At 44.4% G+C, this 23179-nt stretch overlaps 1 protein-coding gene across 3 annotated transcripts in view; it reads right to left on the bottom strand.

Moving 5' to 3' along the window:
* ANKRD27 (ankyrin repeat domain 27) overlaps positions 1–23179 on the bottom strand; it is a 90979-nt gene that overhangs the window by 2533 nt on the left and 65267 nt on the right. For all 3 annotated transcript variants that reach the window (XM_084813121.1, XM_084813122.1, XM_084813123.1), the window contains exons 22-28: positions 17208–17330; positions 12762–12959; positions 7679–7798; positions 6365–6526; positions 5523–5622; positions 1757–1838; positions 735–807 (exon numbers count right to left, since the gene is read on the bottom strand). In XM_084813121.1, the coding sequence (XP_084669247.1) occupies positions 735–807; positions 1757–1838; positions 5523–5622; positions 6365–6526; positions 7679–7798; positions 12762–12959; positions 17208–17330 (858 nt within the window). The remainder of the gene's footprint in view (positions 1–734; positions 808–1756; positions 1839–5522; positions 5623–6364; positions 6527–7678; positions 7799–12761; positions 12960–17207; positions 17331–23179) is intronic.

The following is a 23179-nucleotide window of genomic DNA, read 5'->3' on the forward strand; positions in this document are numbered from 1 at the left end:
CTTGTTCCAGTTTGTCTACATCCTTCTTAATGTGCAGTACCCAGAACAAGGCAGAGTACATCTTTCTGAAAATAAAGGGGAGAAATGATTGATAATTCGAATACTATACACTTCATATTAAACGGGCAGTTTTGTGTCGCAAGCATGTATTATTTGTGGCCTGCTCTCTTCCTCCCAAGAAGCTCTGGGTGAGCCCTGGTAACGGAGTTCTCCTTTTTTATACTCAAAACAGCCCTGTGAGGTAGGCTAGGCTGAAAGTATACAACTAGCCTAGGGTCTTTTGGTGAGCTTCATGGTTAAGTTGGATTTGAAATTGGTTCTCCCCAGTTCTATACTCACTCCATTATATCACATAATCTAGCATCTAAGCATAGTATCTGAAATCCAGAATAGGAGTTAACACCCATAGAGTCTTAGCCATCACTTCACATTTCCTCATTAAGAGGCAATCAAGTCCCTGCAGCCAGTATTAGCCACCAGAAAAAGGGAGGAGGTTCTTTTCCTGTTTACTCTGGCAAATTTCCCTGAGCAAATGGCCAGACTCCTCTCACCAGCCATCAGGAAGAGAGATTCTGGCCTAATCTCCCCAGGAGGAAGCACCCCATATTATCCCCCTATTTCTTCTTCTCCATCTCACTTCCTATCCAACAATTCCATGTAAAACCATTGCTAATTTTTTCTAAACTTGTATTTATCTCAATTTAAAAACACACTCTTCAAACCTTTCTTCCTACCTCGTGCAGTAACTCATCATCAAAGTTAGGAACGCTTTTATCTCTTGTTATAGTTTTCCGCAAGCCTTTTGATCTAAAAACCACAAAACAAGATGAAAATAAACCATTATATTTCAATACCGCAATACACTCAGTATGTCAGTGCCTCTCTGTTGCAAGCCACTAGGTGGCAATGTTTCAATGGCAAAAGGCCCCAGCTTGTCTTCATCCTTAATACTTGACATTCCTGGGAGATAAATGTCATTGAGATGCCGTTTGGAGTTTAGGCCTGTAAAGGTCTGAATCCAAGCCATTTAAATTTGCCCTTGGGACCATCAGCCATTTCTCCAACCGTCTAAATTAGGGGTGGCCAACCTGTATTTCCTCACAGGACGCTCTATTCTTCCCACTCTGGTTAAGATCTCAGGAAGTCTATTCTGCTGCACAACTGGACTTAAGACACTATAGCCCAGGCCAGGGAGCTCATGCCGTCAGCTCATAGAAGGGCCCATCAGTCAGTCTGGCAGAGCTCTGCTGTTATATACTTTGCAACTTTTCTTTTTGGACCTTAAAAGGGTTAACCACCTTGACAAAATGGTGGTATATAAACGAATTAAATCAATAAGTACTGTTCTTTGTACTTCCCTTTACTAACAGCACAGTCCTATGTATGTTTACTTGTAAGTCCAACTTGTCTTCAGTGAGGCTCACTGCCTAGTAAGCATGTTTAGAACTGCAGCTAAAAGCACTATTTATCCTTTCTCCCTCTTCCCTCTTAAGCTAAGATCATGGCTCAGTATTGCTAATGGAATGCCGATTAGGTGTTCCAGTTCTGACATCTCAGTGATGAACTACAGAGCAAGGGAGACAAATTACAAAATGTATAGCCCACCCAACCGCTTGTTTGCAGTACAGCACTTTGTTCCTCTTTGTCCATAGTTGGAAGACATCCTGCAGACCCAGCCCTTGCCATATTCCCAACACTCAAGGCCTGTGCAGGGTTAACTTTTTTGTTATTTGCTGCTAATAGTTTTGAGACTTACTTGTTAAATCGGTTGATTGACTGGACCAACTGAAAGCGGCGGGCGATGAGATCATCCGCTATCTCAGGAGACTTAAAACTGACTGTAGGTTTAAGTAACAAAAAACATTAAACTGACATTCTTCGGTAACCAAGTCCTCACAATCCCGAATTCAGAATGAAAGTCATTTTAGGGGGCAGACCTATGCATGTTAAGACAGAAAAAAGTCCTAAAATTCCCAGCATTCCCCAGCCAGCAGTGCAGTCTGGGGAGTGCTGGGAGTTGTAGGATTTTTATTTTTATTTTTGTCTAAACATGCATAGGATTTCCCCTTTAAGCTAGTATTTCAAAAGCTGCCCAAGTAGAAGAGATGCCTGAACAGGTTAACAGGGTCTCATCTACAGCTGGATCGACACATCAGGCAGAGTGGCAGAATGGATTGTACCACTTCAGATGGCAGGGCAGGGGATATCATGTTAGAACGTTAGCTTTTAAAATTAATAACAATTCCCCACAAGTACTTTCCTGCTATACTAGTTTTCCTCTGGCAGGGAGGATGTTATACACATTTAATTTAATCAAGGCATTCCCACCTGCAATCAGATGTGGCAGAGTCTACCAACTCAGGATTTTGCCGTGTCATTCTACCACATACAGAGATCATGCCTGGTTTTGTCTTCACCTGCCTAGTGTAGACCACGCAACCTACCATCAGCATCACTAACTTTGTCATCTGCAACACAGGCAAGGGCAAGCTGAGCACGGGGCCATGTGGAAAGTGGAGATTCAGCAGCTGTGGTTCCCACACACCAAAGAAGGCCCTGCGCAACTCACTCCCTGGTCCTTTCAAAATGCCTTCTTACAGTGTACCTGCTGGAATAGATTTCATGAAACTACGTATTGCCTCTGAGATCAGAGGCAGCATGCTTCTGAATACAGCCATTCAGGAACAACAGCGGGAGAAAGCGTTTGCCTTCATGTCCAGCTTGTGGGCTTCCAACGGGCATCTGGCTGGCTGCTGTGGGAAACAGGACGCTAGACTAGATAGGTCTTTGGTGTGATCCAGCAGGGACTTAGGAAGGTGAACTCCTTTGTACTTTGTGCACAAACACTGGGTGGAAAAATGCTCCTTGAGGATCCAAGTGCACAAGTAGGAATGCTGGATTCTGTCAAGTCATTCCCACTCAGGACAAGAAAAAAATAGATATATAATTACCTCTCTGGAAAAGACCCTGATGCTGGGAAAGACTGAAGGCAAAAGGAGAAGGGGACGACAGAGGATGAGATGGCTAGATAGCATCACCGATGCAATGAATATGAACTTGAGCACACTCCGGGAGAGAGCGCAGGACAGGAAGGCCTGGCGTGCTCTGGTCCATGGGGTCACGAAGAGTCGGGCACGACTGAACAACAACTATAAAAGGAAAGGCAAAGCCTTCCCCATCCCAGATGACATCACCAGATCGTGCGTGTGTTTTTAAAGCTTATAAATAAGTAAGCTGCAGGTAATATGCCTGCTTACACAACAGGTAATATCCCTGCTTACACAATAGGAAGTCCTAGCTTCTCTAAGACTGAGCTAACCCTAAGTATTGGCAGAAATACGTTAGGTAACGTTAATCTGCTTTAGGCAGAGGGGGACCGAATAACAGAGCACCTTCTTTGTATGTAGAAGGCCCCAGATTCAATCCCTGCCACCTCCAGTTAGAAGTGTCAAGTTACAAGTGATGGGAGAGACCCCCGCCAGAGACTCTGGACAGCTGCTGCCCATCAGAGCAGCCAATACTGGGCTAGATGGACAAAGAGCCTGACTTGGTACAAGGAAGTTTCCTATGGGTAGGATCCAACTGTGCCCTACTGCTGGCGGCCGCTGCACACGTGTGGTCCCTAGCACCGGTGGAGGCAACGTAGCACATCTGGGGGAAAGCCTCCAAACCACTGGAAACACGTTTCTGGGAGGGGCAGGTCATGCCTCCCAGAAATAAGCGTTTGGGGGCTTGCCCCTGGAAGTCCTACATTGCAGCCACTGGCAGGGCCAGCTGTGCATACACCAGGACCAGTAGTGCTGGCCACCAGCAGTACAGCACCGTTGGACCCTACCCAGATGTGGACTTGCTGTCTTAGGCCATGATACAGGTTTATGTTCCATTCATGCGTTCAGCGGAACTTAGTTTCAAGTTGGGCTGCTATTAAATGTGCGTGCATCGTCTAAAAACCAAGGAAGGTTTATTTTTTTCTTTCACAGCTATTGCTTCATACATATGCACATTTATGCGGACTTAACTGAATAAACTAAGGGCACAATCTTAGACATGTTGAGACAGAAAAAGCCCGACAACTCCCAGCACTCACCAGCCAGCATAGGTGGCTGGAGAATGGTGGGAGTTGTAGGACTTTTCTTCTGCCTAAACGTGTCTAGGATTGCACCCCTTGGTTCTTCTATTTAAGACTGGGCAACAGCTCTAATGTTAAGTGATCCCAGGTATGAATTCTTGCTCAACCTAAAGAAGTGTCTTGCTGTATCTGACCAAGGTCCACCTAATCTAGTTTTATTTGCAAGAACCCAGCAACCAGCAGGCGCTTAAGCGGTCCACTAGAAATTGGCCACTAGTTCACCAGTTGACCACAGTCTACTTTCTGCCCAACCTTGCCCTATAGCAGGGTTGACCGGACTTCAGGCTTGCAGGACCTACTTTGTATTTTTAGTGGAACCTCAGGGTCCACCAACCAGAGCCAGATACAAAATGGTGGCTCATGGGAGGCTTCTGTACACTGAGAATTAAAGACCAGGGTGTCTCTGAGCATATGCTCAGCCCAAGAATTCCTTTTCAGTACCAGAACTGAGCTCACAGTCCTTTCACATACAAAGATTCAAGTCTGGTTTCCCTCCAAGCTTTCTCCATTAGAGCAGTCTAATTTAAGGGGTGGGGGGAACCCACTTTGTAGTTGTTGCTATGGTTAAACAACTGGGAGCCAGAAACTCGTCTACCTACTGCAAATCACTGCAAGACCTACCAGTAGATCCTGATCCACCTTCTACCCAGCTCTAGCCGAGAGCCTCCCTCTCTTCTGCTACCGACGGTCACTGCTGAGGCAATCAGAAGGAGAGGAAGCAGCCATCAGGCACCCCTCCACTGTGCCTGGATACAACTCCAGCTGAGAGGGGGGGCCACCCACTGTCCTGCTACCAGATGAAGAGGAAGCACCAGCCCTTGGCAACCTTTCGTGTCATGTCTTTTAGATTGTAAGCCTACAGGCAAGGGACTGTCTTTTTTCTTATCTTTGAAAGCCACCGTGGGAGCCTTTTTGACTAAAGGACTGGATAAAAATGGCTATAAATAAATACCTACCCCAGTTCTGTACAGAATCTGATAATCTAACCCTTTCTTGACACTCTCAGACAGAACACAGCACATATAGCATGGCAATGATAGGGAACAAAAGAGCTTTCATGCCTTCTACCTGCTTGGTAGAACTGGACCTGCTCTGTTGGTTTACATATTAGAGCCAGTGTGGTGTAGTGGTTAGAGTGTTGGACTGGGAGCTGGGAGATCCGGGTTCTAGTCCCCAGTCGGCCATGGAAGCTCACTGGGTGATTTTGGGCCAGTCACACACTCTCAGCCCAACCTACCTCACAGGGTTGTTGTTGTGAGGATAAAATGGCCAGGAGGAGGATAATGTAAGCCGCCTTGGGTTCCTTGCAAGAGGAAAAAAGGCGGGATATCAATGCAATAAATTAAATATAGATAGATATAGATAGATATATATGTCCAAATACAGCACTTACTTTTTTTCCTGATCTTCCCAGCTGTGTGAGCTTTGTAGTCTGTCTGACCCCCCTCTTCTGGGGTTGCTACAGCTAGTAACAACTTGAGGATACCTGAATTCTTTAAATGAGGTGAAAGAGAGGGATCAAAATTGGGACTTCATTCTCATTAAAACCTGATTAAACCCCTATTTATGTTATATATATATATATCTCACCCAAGGATAATTTTTTTCAAGCTCAAGTTGGAACCAACCAGCCACATTTAAATCTTTGCTACATAATGCACATAGGGGAGGGGCCATAGCTCAGTTGTAAAGCACCTGCTTTGCATACAAATGGTCCCAGGTTTGATCCCCAGCATCTCTAGGTAAGGCTAGGAAAGACTCCTGCCTGAAACCCAGGAGAGCTGCTGCCAGTCAGTGTGGCCAATACTGAGCTAGATGGCCCAAGGGTCTGACTTAGTATAAGGCAGCTTCTGCTGTTCCTATTTAATTCAGCCCTTTATCTAGAATCATGAGGACTGGAATCTTACTTTATATTTTTAGGGAAAGGGCCATAACTCAGTGGAAGAATGCCTGCTTTGCATGCAAAAGGTCCCAGGTTTGATCCCCAGCATCTCTAGGTAAGGCTAGGAAAGACTCCTGCCTGAAACCCAGGAGAGCCACTGCCACTCCGTCAAAACAATACTGAACTAGACGGACTAACAGACTGACTTGGTATAAGACCTATGTTCCTATGTACCAATCCGTGATTGGCTGCCAAGGGTCATGCCACGACTAGGCAGTTTATTGTCAGACCCCTGCAAGTTCAGAGTACTTGTAGGCATATATGATCAGTCTGGGGAACAATGTGCCACTTACGGGCTCAGCATAGTCAAGAGGTGTGCATTGTCTGTTGTTCCTAATCTGGGTTGATGCTCCATGCCGCAGCAGCAGCTGAACCAAAGTTTCGTAGCTTCCTATCACAGCTCTGTGGAGGGATGTGTTGCCTTTGTTATTGGAAAGATTAACCAAGGCCCCATGCTGGAAAGGGAAAGAAAGGAAGGTCAAGTACATGCATGTGGCAATACTGAAGGGAGACAACAGAACATCCTTTTTACAAGCTTAACAACTATGGCTGCAAACTTTAACTGGCAGATCAATCAGCTCAAGTTGTAATCGATTCATCAGTGGGGGTTATTTTAATAAAGTGGGGTTACTGCAGGGGGGAATGATTTTTTTCCCCTAAAGATAGCCTTTCCTGCTAAGAATGTGCATTAGCTTTTAAATTGCATGTCCTTGCACTTTTTTCAGTATCGCAAAAAAGCGATAAGGATTTTGCAGCATTTGTTCCAAGATTAATTTAGGGTCTGAGGGAGGGATCTTTCCCATCACTTGCCTCCTGACCCCTCTTACTGGCGATACCAGCGATTGAATCTAGGATTGTCTACATGCAAAGCATGTGCTCTGCCTCTACCACTGAGCCATGGTCTCTCCCCACAATCCCCCTTTATTTATTTCCCACATCTCCCATTCTGTCTGAACTAGGCTAATGGGTTTAATAATCTAATGGTGCCCTTCCACATGCAGAAGGTGCCTTCTGGTGTTCTACATTTTGTGCCTGAACGTTGCCCAAGAAATTCAAATACGTTCTTGCACAATTGTTTGCACAACTGGGACCCTGAGAACTGCCAGATAATATAGCAATTATAGCACCAAGTGCACTGTTGCACAGCTCTTGCACAAGACTTCGCAGAACAGCACTAGTGTCTATTTCCCTTCCGCTCACAGTTCTTTGAATGAAACCCACTGTGTTCCCATGATAAGGTGGCTTATCTCCAACAGCTGATTTGTAACTGATATATAATGCAACTAAAGGCTCAATCCTATGCATGTTTAGACAGAAAAATAGCCTACAACTCCCAACATGCCCAGCTAGCCATGCTGGCTGGAGCATGCTGGGAGTTGTAGGCTTTTTTTCCATCTGACCATGCATAGGATTGCATCCTACGGCAAGTATATACAGAAGGGAAGAGGAGGTGAGATTTCCTTGCATTTCTTTTGCGGCAACTCAGCCTTTTAAACATGCCAGGTGGAAAAAACTCCATTGCTGTTATGAATATCCTCCCACCCCATGATTACTGAATATGAAGATAAATTTCACAGGTAAAAAGGGAAATATCAAGCCGTACTCACCTGTAACAAAAAGGTTGCTATCTCTTCACAGCCATTCAAGCAAGCATACATTAAAGGAGTATTTCCATGAATGTCCTTTTTATTTTGTTTAGCACTGCACTCCATCAGACACTTTACTACCTGTTGAAAAAGGGCAAGTGTTAACAGTTCAGCTCTGAACAATTTCAAAACAAAAAAAGAGAATTAAAGGTTTTTAACTCCACACAGTAGTTAACACATTTTAACACATAGCAAAAGGCAGGCAAACTCAACCATGGTTTAAATCGGGTGGGAAGAAGGGAGGGATGTACAGATTTTGTTAAATCATTCCATCTGTTTCACAGATTGCCAGGTGTCTATTGTTCTGCTGTCTGCTCACTGATGGAATACAATTTTTTTTTTTTTTTAGGGATGTATGAGAATTGTGTCCTACTTGCACACATGTTCCACTAGCGCAAGTGCAAATTTGTGCAAATCTGCCCCAAAGTTTTTTTTTTAAAATGCTCCGCACGTCCACAGAATCCGTGTGACTCAGGAAAAAGCAGGTCCACTACAGAATCTGCAGTTCACATTCATAGAAATCCGAACTAATTTGAAACCACTGCGGATTTCTCCAACATCCCTAGCAGAAGGTAGATCTGGATTTATTTGTAGATTTGGAGGTGATCTGCAGTAGATCGAGAAGGATTTCTGACTCCCAACTGTTTAACAGTAGCAGCAACAAAATGATTCTCCCACCCAAAATTATACTACTGAAAGGAAGAATGCTTGGGCTAACCAGGTGTGCATTTTTGTGTGGAAGGACTGTGAGTACTGTTCAGTTTTGGTATTCAAAACAAACTACGGGCTCAGAATTCTTTTAATTCTAAGTGTATGTCTTTTCAACCAGGTTCTGGTTGGTGGTTCTCAGGATTCTAGTAAAAGATCAAATAGATCCAGCAAGCCTGAAATCCGCCCAATGCTGGTTTAGATCAGAGGTTCTCAAACCGTGATCCACAACCCCTATTCAAGTGTTCTGCAAAAAGGCTGCGGAGCCTTTGAGAGTGTCTGTACTTGGTCATGCGTTTTATTTATTTTTCCTGACGATGGAGATAGAGGCTGTTTTAACCAGAGCTAGTTTAATGAACAGGCCAACAAGGCGCGGGCACTGTGATTTTCATAATACGTCACTGGTGTAATATACTAACTTTGCCTGACACATTTATCAATTCAAGGAGCCTTTCTCAGTGGCCTAGCCTAAGAGCCCTTCATTTTCATAATATGGTGCTGATTTTGATGATGGTGGTGCTGAAGGAAAAAATGTTATTGAAATGCAAGCCATGTATGCACTTTGGCTTGTAGAACACTGACGAAAAGTTTATTCAGTGGTCCTACGAAAGCCACAGCAATTTTCAAGCAGTTCGTGGAGCGAGAAAAAAATGGAGAACTTCTGGGTTACATATTATAATCACAAAGAAGATAAACAAATCAGGATGCAAAATAGAATTTATTATAGGAAGCCCAACGCATATTGGCCTTTTTTTTCTTATTTTAGGCCTTTTCGGGGGTAAAGAAAAAAAAGTCTGCAGAATTCTTTAAGCAAAAGATTGTCTCCTGTGTCAGTCTACTCAGGATGCAATCTATCTTGCATCCTGAGAATTTCTCTTCTTTGTGATCTACTTCCATAGCTCAGTGTGACAGAGCACATGCCTTGCATGCAGAACCATCCCAGGTTCAATCCCCGGCTTCTCCAGGTAGGGCAAGGAAAGACTCCTGCCTGAAACCCAGGAAAGCCGCTGCCAGTCAGTGTCGACGATACTGCACTAAATAGACCAATGGTCTGGCTCAGTAGAAGGCAGCTTCCTATGTACTTTGGATGCCCGCCTCTTTCTGATTTCTTAGATATTATGATCACCGATATAACCTGACTCTATGCCAGGCTTCCCCACACTGGTACCTTCCAGAAGAATTGCACTGCAACTCCCATAATTCCCAGCCTTCAACACATTTGGAGGGCGTGTTGTACTTCAACTCCCATCAGCCCCAGCCAGCCTAGCCAATGGTCAAGAATGCTGGAAGTTGGAGTCCCAAACATCTGGAGGGCACCAGGTTGGGGAAGGCTGCTCTGCACCATAATGAAGCCTTTGGCCTCTGCTGCTCCTATCCAGGCATGTCTCAAACTATAGCTGACCATGTCACAGCATGGCCACCCATGACTTATGTCCACGTTAATAACTAACCCTTATGCCAGGGGTGCAGAACCCCAGGCCCGGGGGCAAAATTCTGCCCACTTGGGAGTCCCTCAGATGGACACACTCCTTCCACTGGCCCCACCCCTTTTTCCCAGCCGCCGATCATTTGGTGGGTTCCTGGCTTTTGCGCAGGGTTTCCCTGCATTCTAAAAGGTGGAAATGCCTCTTCTGAGGCTCGGTTATGGGCAGTAAGGGCTTTAAGCTAAAATATGCTGGTATTTTTGCCTTCAACCCCACCCACCATTGGAACGTGGCCCCATGAGAGCTTTTCCAAAACGGAATTTGGCTCATGGTCTGAAAGAGGTTCATCCCCACTCTATTAAGCAGACAGTGCATCAATCCTCTTATGTGGTCATATTCTCCTCACAAAGACTATGATTTGATTGCAAGCTGCTGCAAAAGCCATACAATTTCAGGCTCTAAGCTCTGAAGGTTCTTAGGCATTATCCAGTTTGGTAAGATGCACCTAAGCAGTTTGCAGAAATATATATATAGCAGATGAGCACTAACATGTTAACGGATTAATTCTTTCCCTCCAGGAGCCCTCATTTTCACCACATGGCAGTGCTCAATAGAGGTCTGCTGCCACTGCCAATTGGAAAATCCAAAGTACCTGCCAGTTCAGTGCGTGTTAATAGGACAAATTTCTCAAACAACATCCGACCCCGACCCCGGCCCCATAGCTTTCCTTGTGTGAAGATCCTCCACTTTAGTTAAGGGCTTAAATCCTGGAAGTATATAGAAACCTGGAGATGGGATTTCATAACCACCGAACAGGCTTGAACGTATCAGCTGAAACATCACTACTAAGGACTTGCAATTTTTAAAAATGTTATTTTTTTAACTGTATTCCTTGCCAAACTTGGCAATTGTAGAGGTCAGTTGTCAGCGTCCCTCTATAGCTGGTCTGTCCTGTTGGGAGCTGGGGGTGAGGAACCTGAGTGAGGGCTATACCACTTCAAACTGCAGGCCAGGGGCTCATGTGATTGAACGCTCCTATTCTACAACAACACCCACATCCAGAAAACTAGCATGTCAGGAAAAGAAGGCTTCTAACTTTTCCCTCATGTCAAATTTTCCATGTCCAGATAATTAACTTTTGTGTAGAAAAGGGTTGCCACCTGTGGGAGAGCAAGAACACAAGCCAGAGAGACCATGCTTCAAATCTTCCCTCAGCAAGGAACTCACCAGGATTTAGCCTAAGGCGAGCCACTATTTTCTCAGTCTCAGCATGAACGCGCACGCACACCCTGCCATCTGCAATATCGGGATAATAATGACCACATACAGGCCTGTTCTAAGGTTTACTAAGTGAATATATGTGAAGTGATTGGAACACTCAAAAAGTGTTTTGTCATCACCATCCCCTCTATTTCTGATGTTCAGGCTGTGAGTGCTGATGCTAATGTAACTAAAGGCACCATCCACACGTAAGATGGAGGTATCAGCAGGCTTGGGGAAGCCCAGGTTTTGCAAAAAATACTGAACAAGTCTTTAGAAAAAACTTTGAAGGGGGATCCCAAAAACAGCCCAATGAAGACTGAGCATGTTTAATGGACATAGAAAGCAGAGTGACTATTGGGGGCTGGAGGAATAGAAAATTGGGCTGGAATATTCTAGAGAAGGGCACGGCTGGCTGGCCAGCACCCTGAATAGGAGCAGTGCATGCTGCAACATTTTGTTGCATGTCCTGCTTGAAAGCATTGTATGAGTAATTTTTCATTAGTAGTAGTAGTAATTATTATTTACTATTACTACTACACGATCATTGATAGATAGGTGTGATTCAGTCTTTATAAAATAATATGGGCCCCTTGAGAAAAGAAATGAAAATATATGCAAATTACAATCTTGAAAATTACAGTCCACAGAAAATACAGCCCATGAAGAATATTCTGCCAACCACTAACAGATCGTACTACAGGGTGTTTCAAAAAGATGGAGCCGATTTGAAATCGCTATATCTCTGCAACCACGAACCGCCCATGAATGAAACTCTTACCACTTGAAAGGGTGGGGCATAGAGTTTCAAATGATTACCACTAGATGCATCTCTCAGCGCACAAACAGCCCCGAGCTTCAGTCATTCGCAAGATGGCTACCCCGCAACACAAGGCGTTTTGCGTTCTGCAGTTCAGCAAGACTGAATCTGCAATTGCAGTGCAGCGTGGGTTTCAACGGCCCCCACGATCTCCAGACATTACACCCTGCAACTTTTTCTTGTGGGGATACGTCAAAGAACATGTTTTTGTGCCACCATTAGCGACTAATCTGGATGACCTCAAAAACAGAATCGCAGCAACGGTGACTTCAGTGGAAGAAGACACTTTGTGAGGCATTTGGGACGAATTCAACTATCGTCTCGATATTGTCCGTAAGCAGGTGGAGGGCACAGAGAGCATTTATAAAATGGTTAGTAAAACTTGGTAACTCATTAAACCGTTTGTAACTTTTGGTGTAATTGTAACATGTTGCCATCGTGAAATATACTGCTTTGAAATTGGGTCCATCATTTTGAAACACCCTGTATAACTAGCTACTGCGATTTCTGGAGTCCACTCAGGAACGTTGCTAGTACTTAAATCAGAGGTCCATTGAAACATTTAGATCTCCTTTCCCTGAACCTCAGTTTGTCATGTTGTCCGGACTGGGGGATTGTGGTTTTTACCGAACTCTGATTAGTTTAACAAGCCAGCTTCAGAAACCACCTTCTTGGTTTAGACATGCTACAAAGTCCATTTGTGTTCTGCAACTCTTCTCTATCCGTGGCCCGATGGCCTGGTCCAGGCATGACTTCTCTAAGCAGCCAACAGCATTTCATGCCCCCTTTTAACTATATGGCTCGCTGGCCTTTCTCAGGAGAGCCCACTAACCTGGAAATGTCCATTCTGGCAGGCCAGGTGGAGAGGCACCGCATGGTTAGCATCTTTCGCCCCCACATTGGCTCCATGCTTCAGTAAGAGGGAGACCAAGTCGGCGTGCCCATGGAGGGTGGCCACATGCAGAGGTGTCGAGCCATCTTGGTTTGTAACATTCACACCAAGGCCACTGCTGGGCACTCTGAAGAATTTCTATTGAGAGAATGGGGGGGGGGAATCCAAAGGAAATCCAGTACAGCATTCTTGATTGACTGGTTCCCCACCCAATCAAACACGCAGGCAAACATCTCAACAGCTGCTGCCCAGGAATGTGTTTGGAAACTTCAAAGTACTATCAAGCCAACACTAGGCAAACCCATTTTGTTTGCTATTACAGGCAGAGATATCAGTGGCCGTCTAAATTGTAGCATAGCATACATTTCTAAAGTGCACTGAGGTGCAGATTTGCACTGCAAATCTCATCTCCACCACGGGACACACTGGGCAGCCTTGAGCAGATCGTCATCCCCAAAAAAGAGTTGGAAGGAAGCTAGGGAGTCATTACGTATGACTCCTATCTTAAAACAAGATGTCTCACCATTAGATAAAGGGTTTTTGATTTAAATGACTCACCGGCTTCCTTCCAATTCTCTTCCTTTTGTGCTCAGCGGCAATGGGTCGGCATCAAATTATTTAGGGTGGTTAAAACAAACGGGGATTGTGAGGAGCTCCAAAAGGGTCTCTCCAAACTGGGAGAATGGGCATCTAAATGGCAAACGCGGTTCAATGTAAGCAAGTGTAAAGTGATGCACATTGGAGCAAAAAATCCCAATTTCAAGTATAACCTGATGGGATCTGAGCTAGTGGTGAACGACCAGGAAAGAGATCTTGGGGTTGTGGTGGACATCTCGATGAAAATGTCGACCCAGTGTATGGCTGCTGTAAAAAAGGCGAACTCCAGGTTAGAGATAATTCGGAAAGGAATTGAGAATAGAACTGCCAATATCATACTGCCCTGATATAAATCTATGGTGCAACCACACTAGGAATAATGTGTACAGTTCTGATCAATGCACCTAAAAAAATACTGTAGAGCTGGAAAAGGTGCAGAAAAAGGCAACTAAAATGATCAAGGGGCTGGAGCATCTCCCCTATGAGAGAAGGTTAGAACAGCTGGGATATTTAGCTTGGAAAAAAGGGGAGAAAGGGGAGACATGATAGACAAAATTATGCATGGTGTGGAGAATGTGGATAGGGAGACATTTTTTCCCTCTCATAATACCAGAACCCAGGGTCATCTATTGAAGCTGGTTGGTAGAAGATTCAGGACAGATAAAAGGAAGGATTTCTTCACACAGTGCATAGTTAAACTGCGGAATTCACTACCACAAGATGTAGTGATGGCCACCAATTTGGAAGGCTTTAGAAGGGGGTTGGATAAATTCCTGGAGGAGAAGGCTATCAATGGCTACTAATCCTGATGCCTCTATGCTACCTCCTGGTAATCAGAGGCAGTAAGCCTATGTATACCAGTTGCTGGGGAACATAGGTAGGAGAGTGCTGTTGCACTCCTGTCTTGCTTGTGGGTCTCCTGTCAACAGCTCTTTGGCCACTGTGTGAACAGAATGCTGGACTAGATGGACCCTTGGTCTGATCCAGCATGGCTCTTATGTTCTTAATGGATGCCTTTTTAGCTCTTCCACGACCATCTCCAAAGAAGCAGATGCTGCAATCTTCCTGGGCTACAGGCAGAAATATTTTCCTAATGTTACCCTGAATCTGCTCATCTGCAGCTTTAAACTCCTTTCCTCCTGTCCTATATTCCACGGACTTATGTTCTCCACCTTCTCTTTTGGCACCCCTGTGAAGAAGTTCAAGTTCATTTCCAAGGGGATATGACTTAGAGCAGGAGTAGGCAACCTTGTGCCCTCCAGATGTTTTGGACTACATCTCTCATCAGCGCCAACCAGCTTGGCCAATGGTCAGGATTTATGGGAGTTGTTGTCCAAACCATCTAGAGGGCATCAGGTTGTCTACCACTGACTAAGGGAATCCTGTGAGCAACATTAACCCCATCCAGTATTCCAGACCACATGCAACCAGGGTTTCCATAGACATCAATAGCAAGGGCATCCTCTAGTCCACCAAAAGCACATTAGACAAAGCAAATTTTGCTCCTTCATTCCTGGTCCAGTGTTGGTGGAGAAGATGGCACACAAAGGTGTGACGGACCCTGCTGTCTTGTCGCTCCCTAAATTAAGCCCAGTATCTTGTCCCAGCTTAAGAACTCCCTCAGGTTTGCTTTTAAGAAAGGCAATAATCCCTACCGCTAATTTATAAATCTTATTATTAATAAATAAAAACAAAAGATTGAGAAGATCACTCCCTCTAATAGCAAACTCAGGTAGTGAGTGTCAACAGGATTGTAGCTAAAACAGGGCCACTGAGAAACAAGTGCTGGGAGCAACCCCGCAGTTTGTAGAGGTACAGAAAACATATTTTTTAAACTAAGCCACCAACACCCTGCCCTAAACAGCCCAATTAGGAATGAGCATGTTCAGGGGTCACAGAAAGCTGAGTATCAGCTGGAGATGGGGAAGGGAGAATAGAATATTCTGAAAGAGGGTATGTCTGGCTAGCGCTCTGAACAGTTGTTGCAGTCCCTACTCGTAATATAACAATACTAACACTTAACACTTACACAGCGCTTTCAGTGTTCAAAGCACTTCAAACATATTATCTTATTGTAATCTTTACAAGTGGAAAGCAAAAGGAAGAGGGGCCGACCAAGGGCAAGGTGGATTGATGATATTCTGGAGGTGACGGACTCGAGCTTGGGGGAGCTGGGGGTGGCGACGGCCGACAGGAAGCTCTGGCGTGGGCTGGTCCATGAAGTCACAAAGGGTCGGAAGCGACTGACTGAATAAACAACAAAAAATCTTTACAACAGCCCTCTAAGGTAGGTCAGTATGATCATCTCCATATTGCAGATGGGGAGGGAGGACTGAAGCTGAGAGAGTGACTCGCCTAAAGCCACCTAGCAAGTTCATGGCAGAAGCAAGACTGGGGACTTCTTGATGTATAGCTCAGAGCCATACAGAAGACAGCATGAATGGCAGCAGAAGAGTGCAAGCGGTAGCCATTTCATGAAGTATTTTATAAAATATATATATATATATATATTTCAATTGCATTTTGTTTGTCTGTTTCCAATAATGGTATTTTAATTGATTTTAATGTTTTTATTAATGTGTTAGCAATGTTATGTATTTTAATGTATATTATAATGTATTTTGTGAACCACTTAGAGATATGTTTAAATATGTTGAGCGGTATATAAATCTATTAAATAAATAAAAATAAATTTTCCTGGGTGTGTCATCTGCTTAACCTCCATAATCACAGAAGATTGAGGCAGTTCAGCTAAATTAATTGTTAGTAGAATATAAAACTATAGAAAGAAAACCACAAATGCTGCTATATTGGAGCGTGAGTGTGTGCGCGTGTGTGTACATTTTATCTGCAACTTGGAATTTATCTGGACCTTGCTGAACATTGTTGTCCCCAAACTACTCCTCGGTTCCCCCATCGGTAACATGACAAAATAATGACAACATGGTTTTGAGAAGATTGTAGTAAAGGGATGTGCACATTGAAGAATACAGTTTGGATTGGATCCGTACTAAATTAGTTGTGCTTTGGCCCCACTGGAATCAATGTGAGAAGTTAGTCATGACTTAAGTTAAGACCTACTGGTTTCATTGGAACTGGACATCCCAATCCTATGTATGTCTACTCAGAAGTAAGATCCACTGAGTTCAATGGAACTGACTCTCATGTAAGTGTGTACAAGATTGCAGCCTAAGTGCAACTAATTTAGTCTGGTTCCAATTCATTACTATTATTAGTAGGAGTATTAGTAGTAGCATTAGGAAGCAGTAGTGGCTGGCTGGGGAATGCTGGATGTTGTAGGACTTTTTTCTGTCTAAACATGCATAGGATTGCGCCCTCAGGTGCATACAAAAACTGTAAAGTAACACAGGTATTGCCCACATGTTTATAATCTAAAAATCATTATCATAAATGTATGACTAATTATGATGCTTAATATGGTCAGCAGGAAAAAGAGACAGTTGGGAGATCAAGAACAGAGGTCTCATTTACTCGTACGGCTACAAAAACTTAAAGACAAGGCCAATAAAATGCTAAAGCCAGCCACTGAAAGAGGAAAGTGAGCCCGGGACATCAAAATCCACCTCCCCTCCTCTTAAGCAGTAAAATGAGCTTCTCCGCACCATTGCTCAATCCTTTCAACAGCCCGATTAGCCAGAAGAGCAGCTTCATCCCAAGAGGCCATGAACTCTATTAAGGATGGGGCACATTTAAGGGCTGAACACAATTCATCCCAGGCCTCCTGCAGGCAAAGAGAGAGGGAGTCAGCCAGGAGGAAAATAGACCAACCTTTTGCACAGGACCACATCTGGAACACTGGCACAAGGGATGGCAGAACTCCAGTTTCTCCATGCTGCCCACTTCTTCGGGTTCTTCTAGATCATCCTCCCCCCATTCCAAAAGATAACGCACCTGTAACACAAACACAGGGGCCGGGGAGAGAAGAATCATCCTTTTGTAAACTGAATCACTGGCTTTATGCTTACTGAGGTGCTAAACCTGTGCCTGGATTGCTCTACTCCTGATGGGAGGGGAGGGGGCTCACATGATGGAATGCTTCCTCATGAAAACAACATTCCTACACATAGAAAAGTAGCATGTCAAGGAGAAGCCTGGGCTACAACTTTTCTCCCTGGAAATCTAGTTTCTACGTGAAGGGATTTTCTTCCTCTTGCCCTGGGTAAATGGCGGGGCTTCCAAATTATGGGAGCCCCACCTGCAGTCTGAAGTTGTTTGGTTCAGACAGAAACGTACCACCTCAGAATGAATTAGGCCACAGACTCCTGAAATTTTCTCAGAAAGATAAGATATTGGCAAATTAAATGCGATGTGCAAGGAAACCTAACAAGGCCCCCTCCTGGCATTTTATTTCTTATAAGTCAAGTGAAAATAAGGGGAGAGAAAGTTAAACGTTCTTGCTGTCAAGACGTGTTTTCCCAAGAGACGTGAAGTAAATTAGAAATGACTTCCTCACACTTAATCGAGATTTTGACGTTCACCTCTGCACAAGGCCTCTCAAATCTTTTTAGCTGGGATTGCTGAAGATTAAAAACAGGGGGCTTTGTGTCAGGATATGTCCACATGTTTCCTTCGCTGTCACCTGTTCTTACTTCCATTCTTGAATAAGAGAGACAAGAATGCCGATTCCTATGTACAGAATACCCTACAGGAGTAGAATGCATTTTGCTTGTAAAGTTATGGCTTCTTTCCCTCAGCTAGGGTGAGTTTGCGGAGACATGAGGTAGAGGATTTCTTCATTACAGGCATTGCTGCTAAAAAAAAAAACCCTCAAAGCTCACAAACACAGTGCTGGCTCTAGATTTGGCAGGGCAGAACTTCAGCAAGATGCTCTCGGTGAGCTCCCGTCCCAGCTCCTCCTTGCCACTACTGCGTCTTCTTCTAGGGCAGGGGTAAATAACTTGTAGGTGTCTAGATGTTTTGGCCTACTATTCCCATCAGATCTAGCCAGCATAGCCAATGGTGAGGGATCATGGGAGTTGTAGTCCAATGCATTTTCAGGGCCAAGGTTGCCTACTGCTGTTCTAGAACCCAATCCAGAACATCTCCCAGAGGGAGAGAACAAGGCATGCGGAAGGCACTGCTACTTCTTCCTTCTTCCTCTTACCACTTGCTTACTCAAGACAATGATGGTGAACAGGCAGGAACAGTGAGGAGGAAAAGAATCAGTACGAGGGCCAAGAGGCTCCAAGGACTGACAGAGGGACTGCTACGAGTACATGGGTTTTGGCAGGCACCTGACAATAACCCTGAGCATACACACTGTAGCTTCACATACAGCTGTAAGGGTCCGGATGAGCCAAGTACCATGGCTCTAAAACTGGATGCCCCATATACTAACCTACAACACATGGGCCACCACATGTGGATCATCTCATAAGAACGTATCCCTGCTGGATCAGACCAAAGGCCTGCTAACTAGTCTAGCATCCTGTCTCCAACAGCAGCCCCCTGGATTCCTAGCAGAAGCCCACAAGGACGTTAGGGCAATAGCTATCTCACGCTGAGCCCAGTCAGCTCTGACGACTAGTAACTATGGAGAGTCATATCCTCCATGAATTTGTCTAATCCCCTTTTGAAGCCATCCAAATTGGTGGCCATCACGACATCTTGTGGCAGCAAATTCCACAGTTTTAACTATGTGCTGTGTGAAGGTGTCCTTCCTCTTATCTGTCCTTAATCTCCCACCATTCAGTTTCACCGGACAACCCCAAGTTCTAGTACTACAGTAGAGGGGGGAAACGTGGGGAGCGGCTGTAGTAGCTCAGTGGTAGAGCACATGCTTTGTATGCAGAAGGCCGCCGGTCTGATCCTCTACATCTCCTGGACAGCCCCTGCCAGTCAGTGTCGACAACACTGGGCTAGATTGGCCGATGGTCTGACTCAGTATAAGGCCGCTTCCTATGTTCTCCCTATCCACTTCCTCCGTGCCATGCACAATTTTATACACTTCTATCACGCGGGATGAAAGGGTGGGGACACGTTTGCTTGCTCTGCACTGTCTTCTCCCTCAAGGGAGAATCGGCACAGCCTTTCAAACCCTGATGTTTGAATTGGCGCCCTACCAAAGTTTAATCATGCTCTCTCAAACCTATCTGTTCCCAGTGACAATGGATTAATGGCGGATTTGGGTCAAAGGGTTAAATGCATTTAAAAATAGGCGCGCAGGTTAAGTGCCCTACGAAGCCGCTGTAATCTGATCTCCTCAGTTAACGCATGCCACGCTGTGACTTCCTCACACTGCAGAGCCAGAGCTGGTCCAGGAAAACAATCCAGAAGGATGATGCTGCTTGGTGCAGAAGTGGGCTCCACAGTCTTCAGAGATATATTATGGTTAGCGTTGGAATGGGCATTTTTCCGTTTATTGTAAGACTGGCTGACCCATACGGGTGTTAATTTTCCAAAGGATTAGCCCACCTTGCTGGGCTCCTGTCTATTCTGACTAGCAAAAGCACTCCAGGGCCTTGGGAAGAGAAGGATCTTTCCCATCTGTCGCTACCTGACCCTTTCAGCTGGAGATGCCAAGGGCTGAACCTGCAACCTTCTGCATACTAAGCATGTCCTCTGCCACTGAGCTGTGGCCCCCATATACTCAAAGGGGCACTACAAGGCCAGCTGGTGCTGTGATCCCCCAGCTTCTGAAATCCTCAACTACTCATTTTTCAGGGCACAATCAGGCATGCGACTATGCTGCAATTCCACAGGAGCACACAGGAAGCACAGAATGTGGAACTGGGTGCAAAAATCAGCTTCCTCAAAATCTCCTCTCTCTCTCTCCCCCCACCCTCATAAAGCTAAGCTTCTAGTCCTTATGACTGTGAAGAGGTATTTCCAAGCGTGTGGGCAATGCCTGGCGAAATTTCAGAAAACAAAGCAGTGTTGAATAGGAATTCTAGTATGCAGGGGAGTTTCAATCCTACTCACATCCATTACTAAATGCAGAATGAATTATGCAAAATAAACAACATACATAACTTCTATTAATTATTTATACAGCTCACAGAATGAGAACTTGCCTTGATGCAGAATTTCAATTTTTCTTTTCCCCAGACACATAGCCCTGGAAACATAAACCTGGTTTATAATGCGAAGCCATGCTTTATTTAACCCATGGTTTGTTGTCCTACCCAGGCTTTGTCTGGCAGATAACAGATAAACTGCAGTTTGTTTTCTCAACACCTGGGTTGTTTGCTTCCCTCTTCCTTTGGCTGCTCCCTCTCTGTATCCCAAATGCCTCTGCAGTGCTGTAGTACTGGCATGTATAGTGGCTGTTGTTTTTTTTACCACTCTTGCCAACCGCCTCTATAGCCTGGCAAAACAACCCATGAACCCTCTGTAGGATGGCAAAATAACCGATGGGTTCACATGTAACAACCCATGATTAAAACAAGAGTTCATAACCTAACAACAAACTAGGGGTTCTCTTTCTGAGTTGCTCGTGATTAACAAACCATAGTTTGTTAGTGCAACTGGGTTTGCACATCACGACAACCCAGAGTTCAACAACCCATGGCTTAAATACACCATGCTTTAGCATCATGTGTAAACCAGGTCATACTTTGTATTCACCAGGAAATTGTTGGACAGAGGACCTGACCATTCCAGGTCAGTGCCATATTTGCAGCATGCTCATAAAAGCCACACACTGCTGGGTTCATAAATAGAGTGTGGCTTTTGCTGAGTGGGCTTTGCCCCCAGAACTCCACAGAGGGAACAGTAGCTAGGCCTCTCCCTTCCAAAACTCACTCTTTCAGGTTGTTGGTAATTTTGGTATTGTTTGTTTCATTTATAAAGATAAAATAAATTTAAAAATATATATTCAAAACTCACTCTTTCAGACAGAGCCAGCTGAACCACAAGAACAAAACCTTGGAAAATAAGGACACTTTCCCTACTAGACCAGTCATTACTAGTAAAAAGTGCAGATTAAAGACCACTACTAATAGAAAACAAGAATCAGTCATCCAGGGCCATGGCTGCAGAATTGCCTTGTGCCTCATACACTGCGCAATGAAACTAAAGCCAACTTTAAAAGAAGACAACAGTTATCCTTTAGCATCGGCACCAGCTCCTCACACCCGAGAGAGAGAGAGAGAGAGAGAGAGAGCGCAGATAAGCAAGCAAGCCAATGGCTAGTAATACTGGCTCAGTGGTAGGCCCCTTGCTGGGGCATGGATCTCAGCAAGTGCCCAGCCATGCCAGCCCCTGGCGCCAGCCCAGTTTACCACACAGGCTTTATTCTGATATCATGCCAAACCATGGTTCGAAATATAAAACAGGCAGGCTAACCATGGTTTAGAGCTGGTTGTCTGCTTTCATTTTCCATTCACTCAACACTTCTGTCTCTAGGTACAGTGGTCTCCAGAGATGCAGCAATGTTTGAAACTACTGAGTTGTTAATTCAGGAATCATGGCAACCCACGCTTAGCACACCCCACAGGTTCCAAGCCCAGTTCAAACCATGGCTTCTGATTATGACTTGTCAATTCAGACATCAGACCAACTCATAGCTACACTTCCTTAGCTATGAGTTGACATAATGTCTGAGCAGAGCCACGGGATTTTTAATCTTCTGTATTAAAAAAAAACTGAACACCTACATACAGCAAACATACAATACTATAATTTGCCTTACTGACAACTGCTGTGTGTCATAATTTAAAAAGGCTTCTGAAGAAAAGAAAAAAATTGCTATGGTGGTTTTGCAGTCATCATGGGAGACAGTAAATGATGGAAATTATAGGATGGGAATACCCAAGTTGATATTGCTATATGAAAAACAAGATATTGAAAATCAAAACCGTCTCAGTTGCAGATTTTCTTTTTAAAAATGCCTTATAGAAATGAAAAGCATTTGATTAAGCCTGCCATAACTTCTTGTTCAGAGCTGATACGACTATTATAAAACAATGAAGAAACCAAGCCCAGCTTCCTCCTCCAGCCACTTCTCATGAACAATTTTGCTTCTAGGCATGAACATCTAAGTACAAAACATAATTATACTACAGCAACCATGAAGGGCAGTTCCATTTTCAAATATTTTGTTGTTGCCGTTGTTCAGAGCTGCAACATTTACTTTTAATCAACTGAGAAAGTGCCCCCAATAAATTGGGCAGCAAATTTTATTACATATACATATACAAATGAGATTTGCAACAAAATATTGCAGTGTGGAATGCTCAGGGCTCCAAGCCAACCATGCCCTTTTCCAAGATACTCAATTCCATCACCCCTCCAATTTTCCATTTTTCTCCCTCCAACAGTAAGTCAGCGTTCCATTGCTACCGAGCACGTTCAGTCCTCGGAGAATGACCTGGCTGACACATAATGCTAACCAATGGAATGTGGTTGTTGAATTCTGGGTTGTTGTGATGTACAGACCAAGTTGCAGTAAGAAATCATGGCTTGTTAGCCACGAACAATCCAGAAAGAGAACCCCTGGCTTGTTGTTAGGTGTGAACTCTGGGTTGTTTAAACCATGGGTTGTCATTACATGTGAACCCAGAACTGTGGGGTTGTTCACTGGCTGTTTTGTCAAGCAAGAGAAGACAGGCAAGAGTGAAAAAAAACAAACACAGCCACTCTACAAGCTGCAAAGCACTACAGTGCCACTAAGTTGTTTGGAATACAGGGAGGGAGTGGCCAAAGGAAGAAGGAAACAAACAGCCCAGGGATTGAGAAAGCAAACCATGGTTTGTTCGATCCTCTGCCAGACAAACCCTGGGTAGGGCAATGGGAACTGT

This window comes from Heloderma suspectum, chromosome 8 (genome assembly GCF_057233095.1).
Source record: "Heloderma suspectum isolate Gila_16-S chromosome 8, 16-S_ref, whole genome shotgun sequence".
Lineage (NCBI taxonomy): Eukaryota > Metazoa > Chordata > Lepidosauria > Squamata > Helodermatidae > Heloderma > Heloderma suspectum.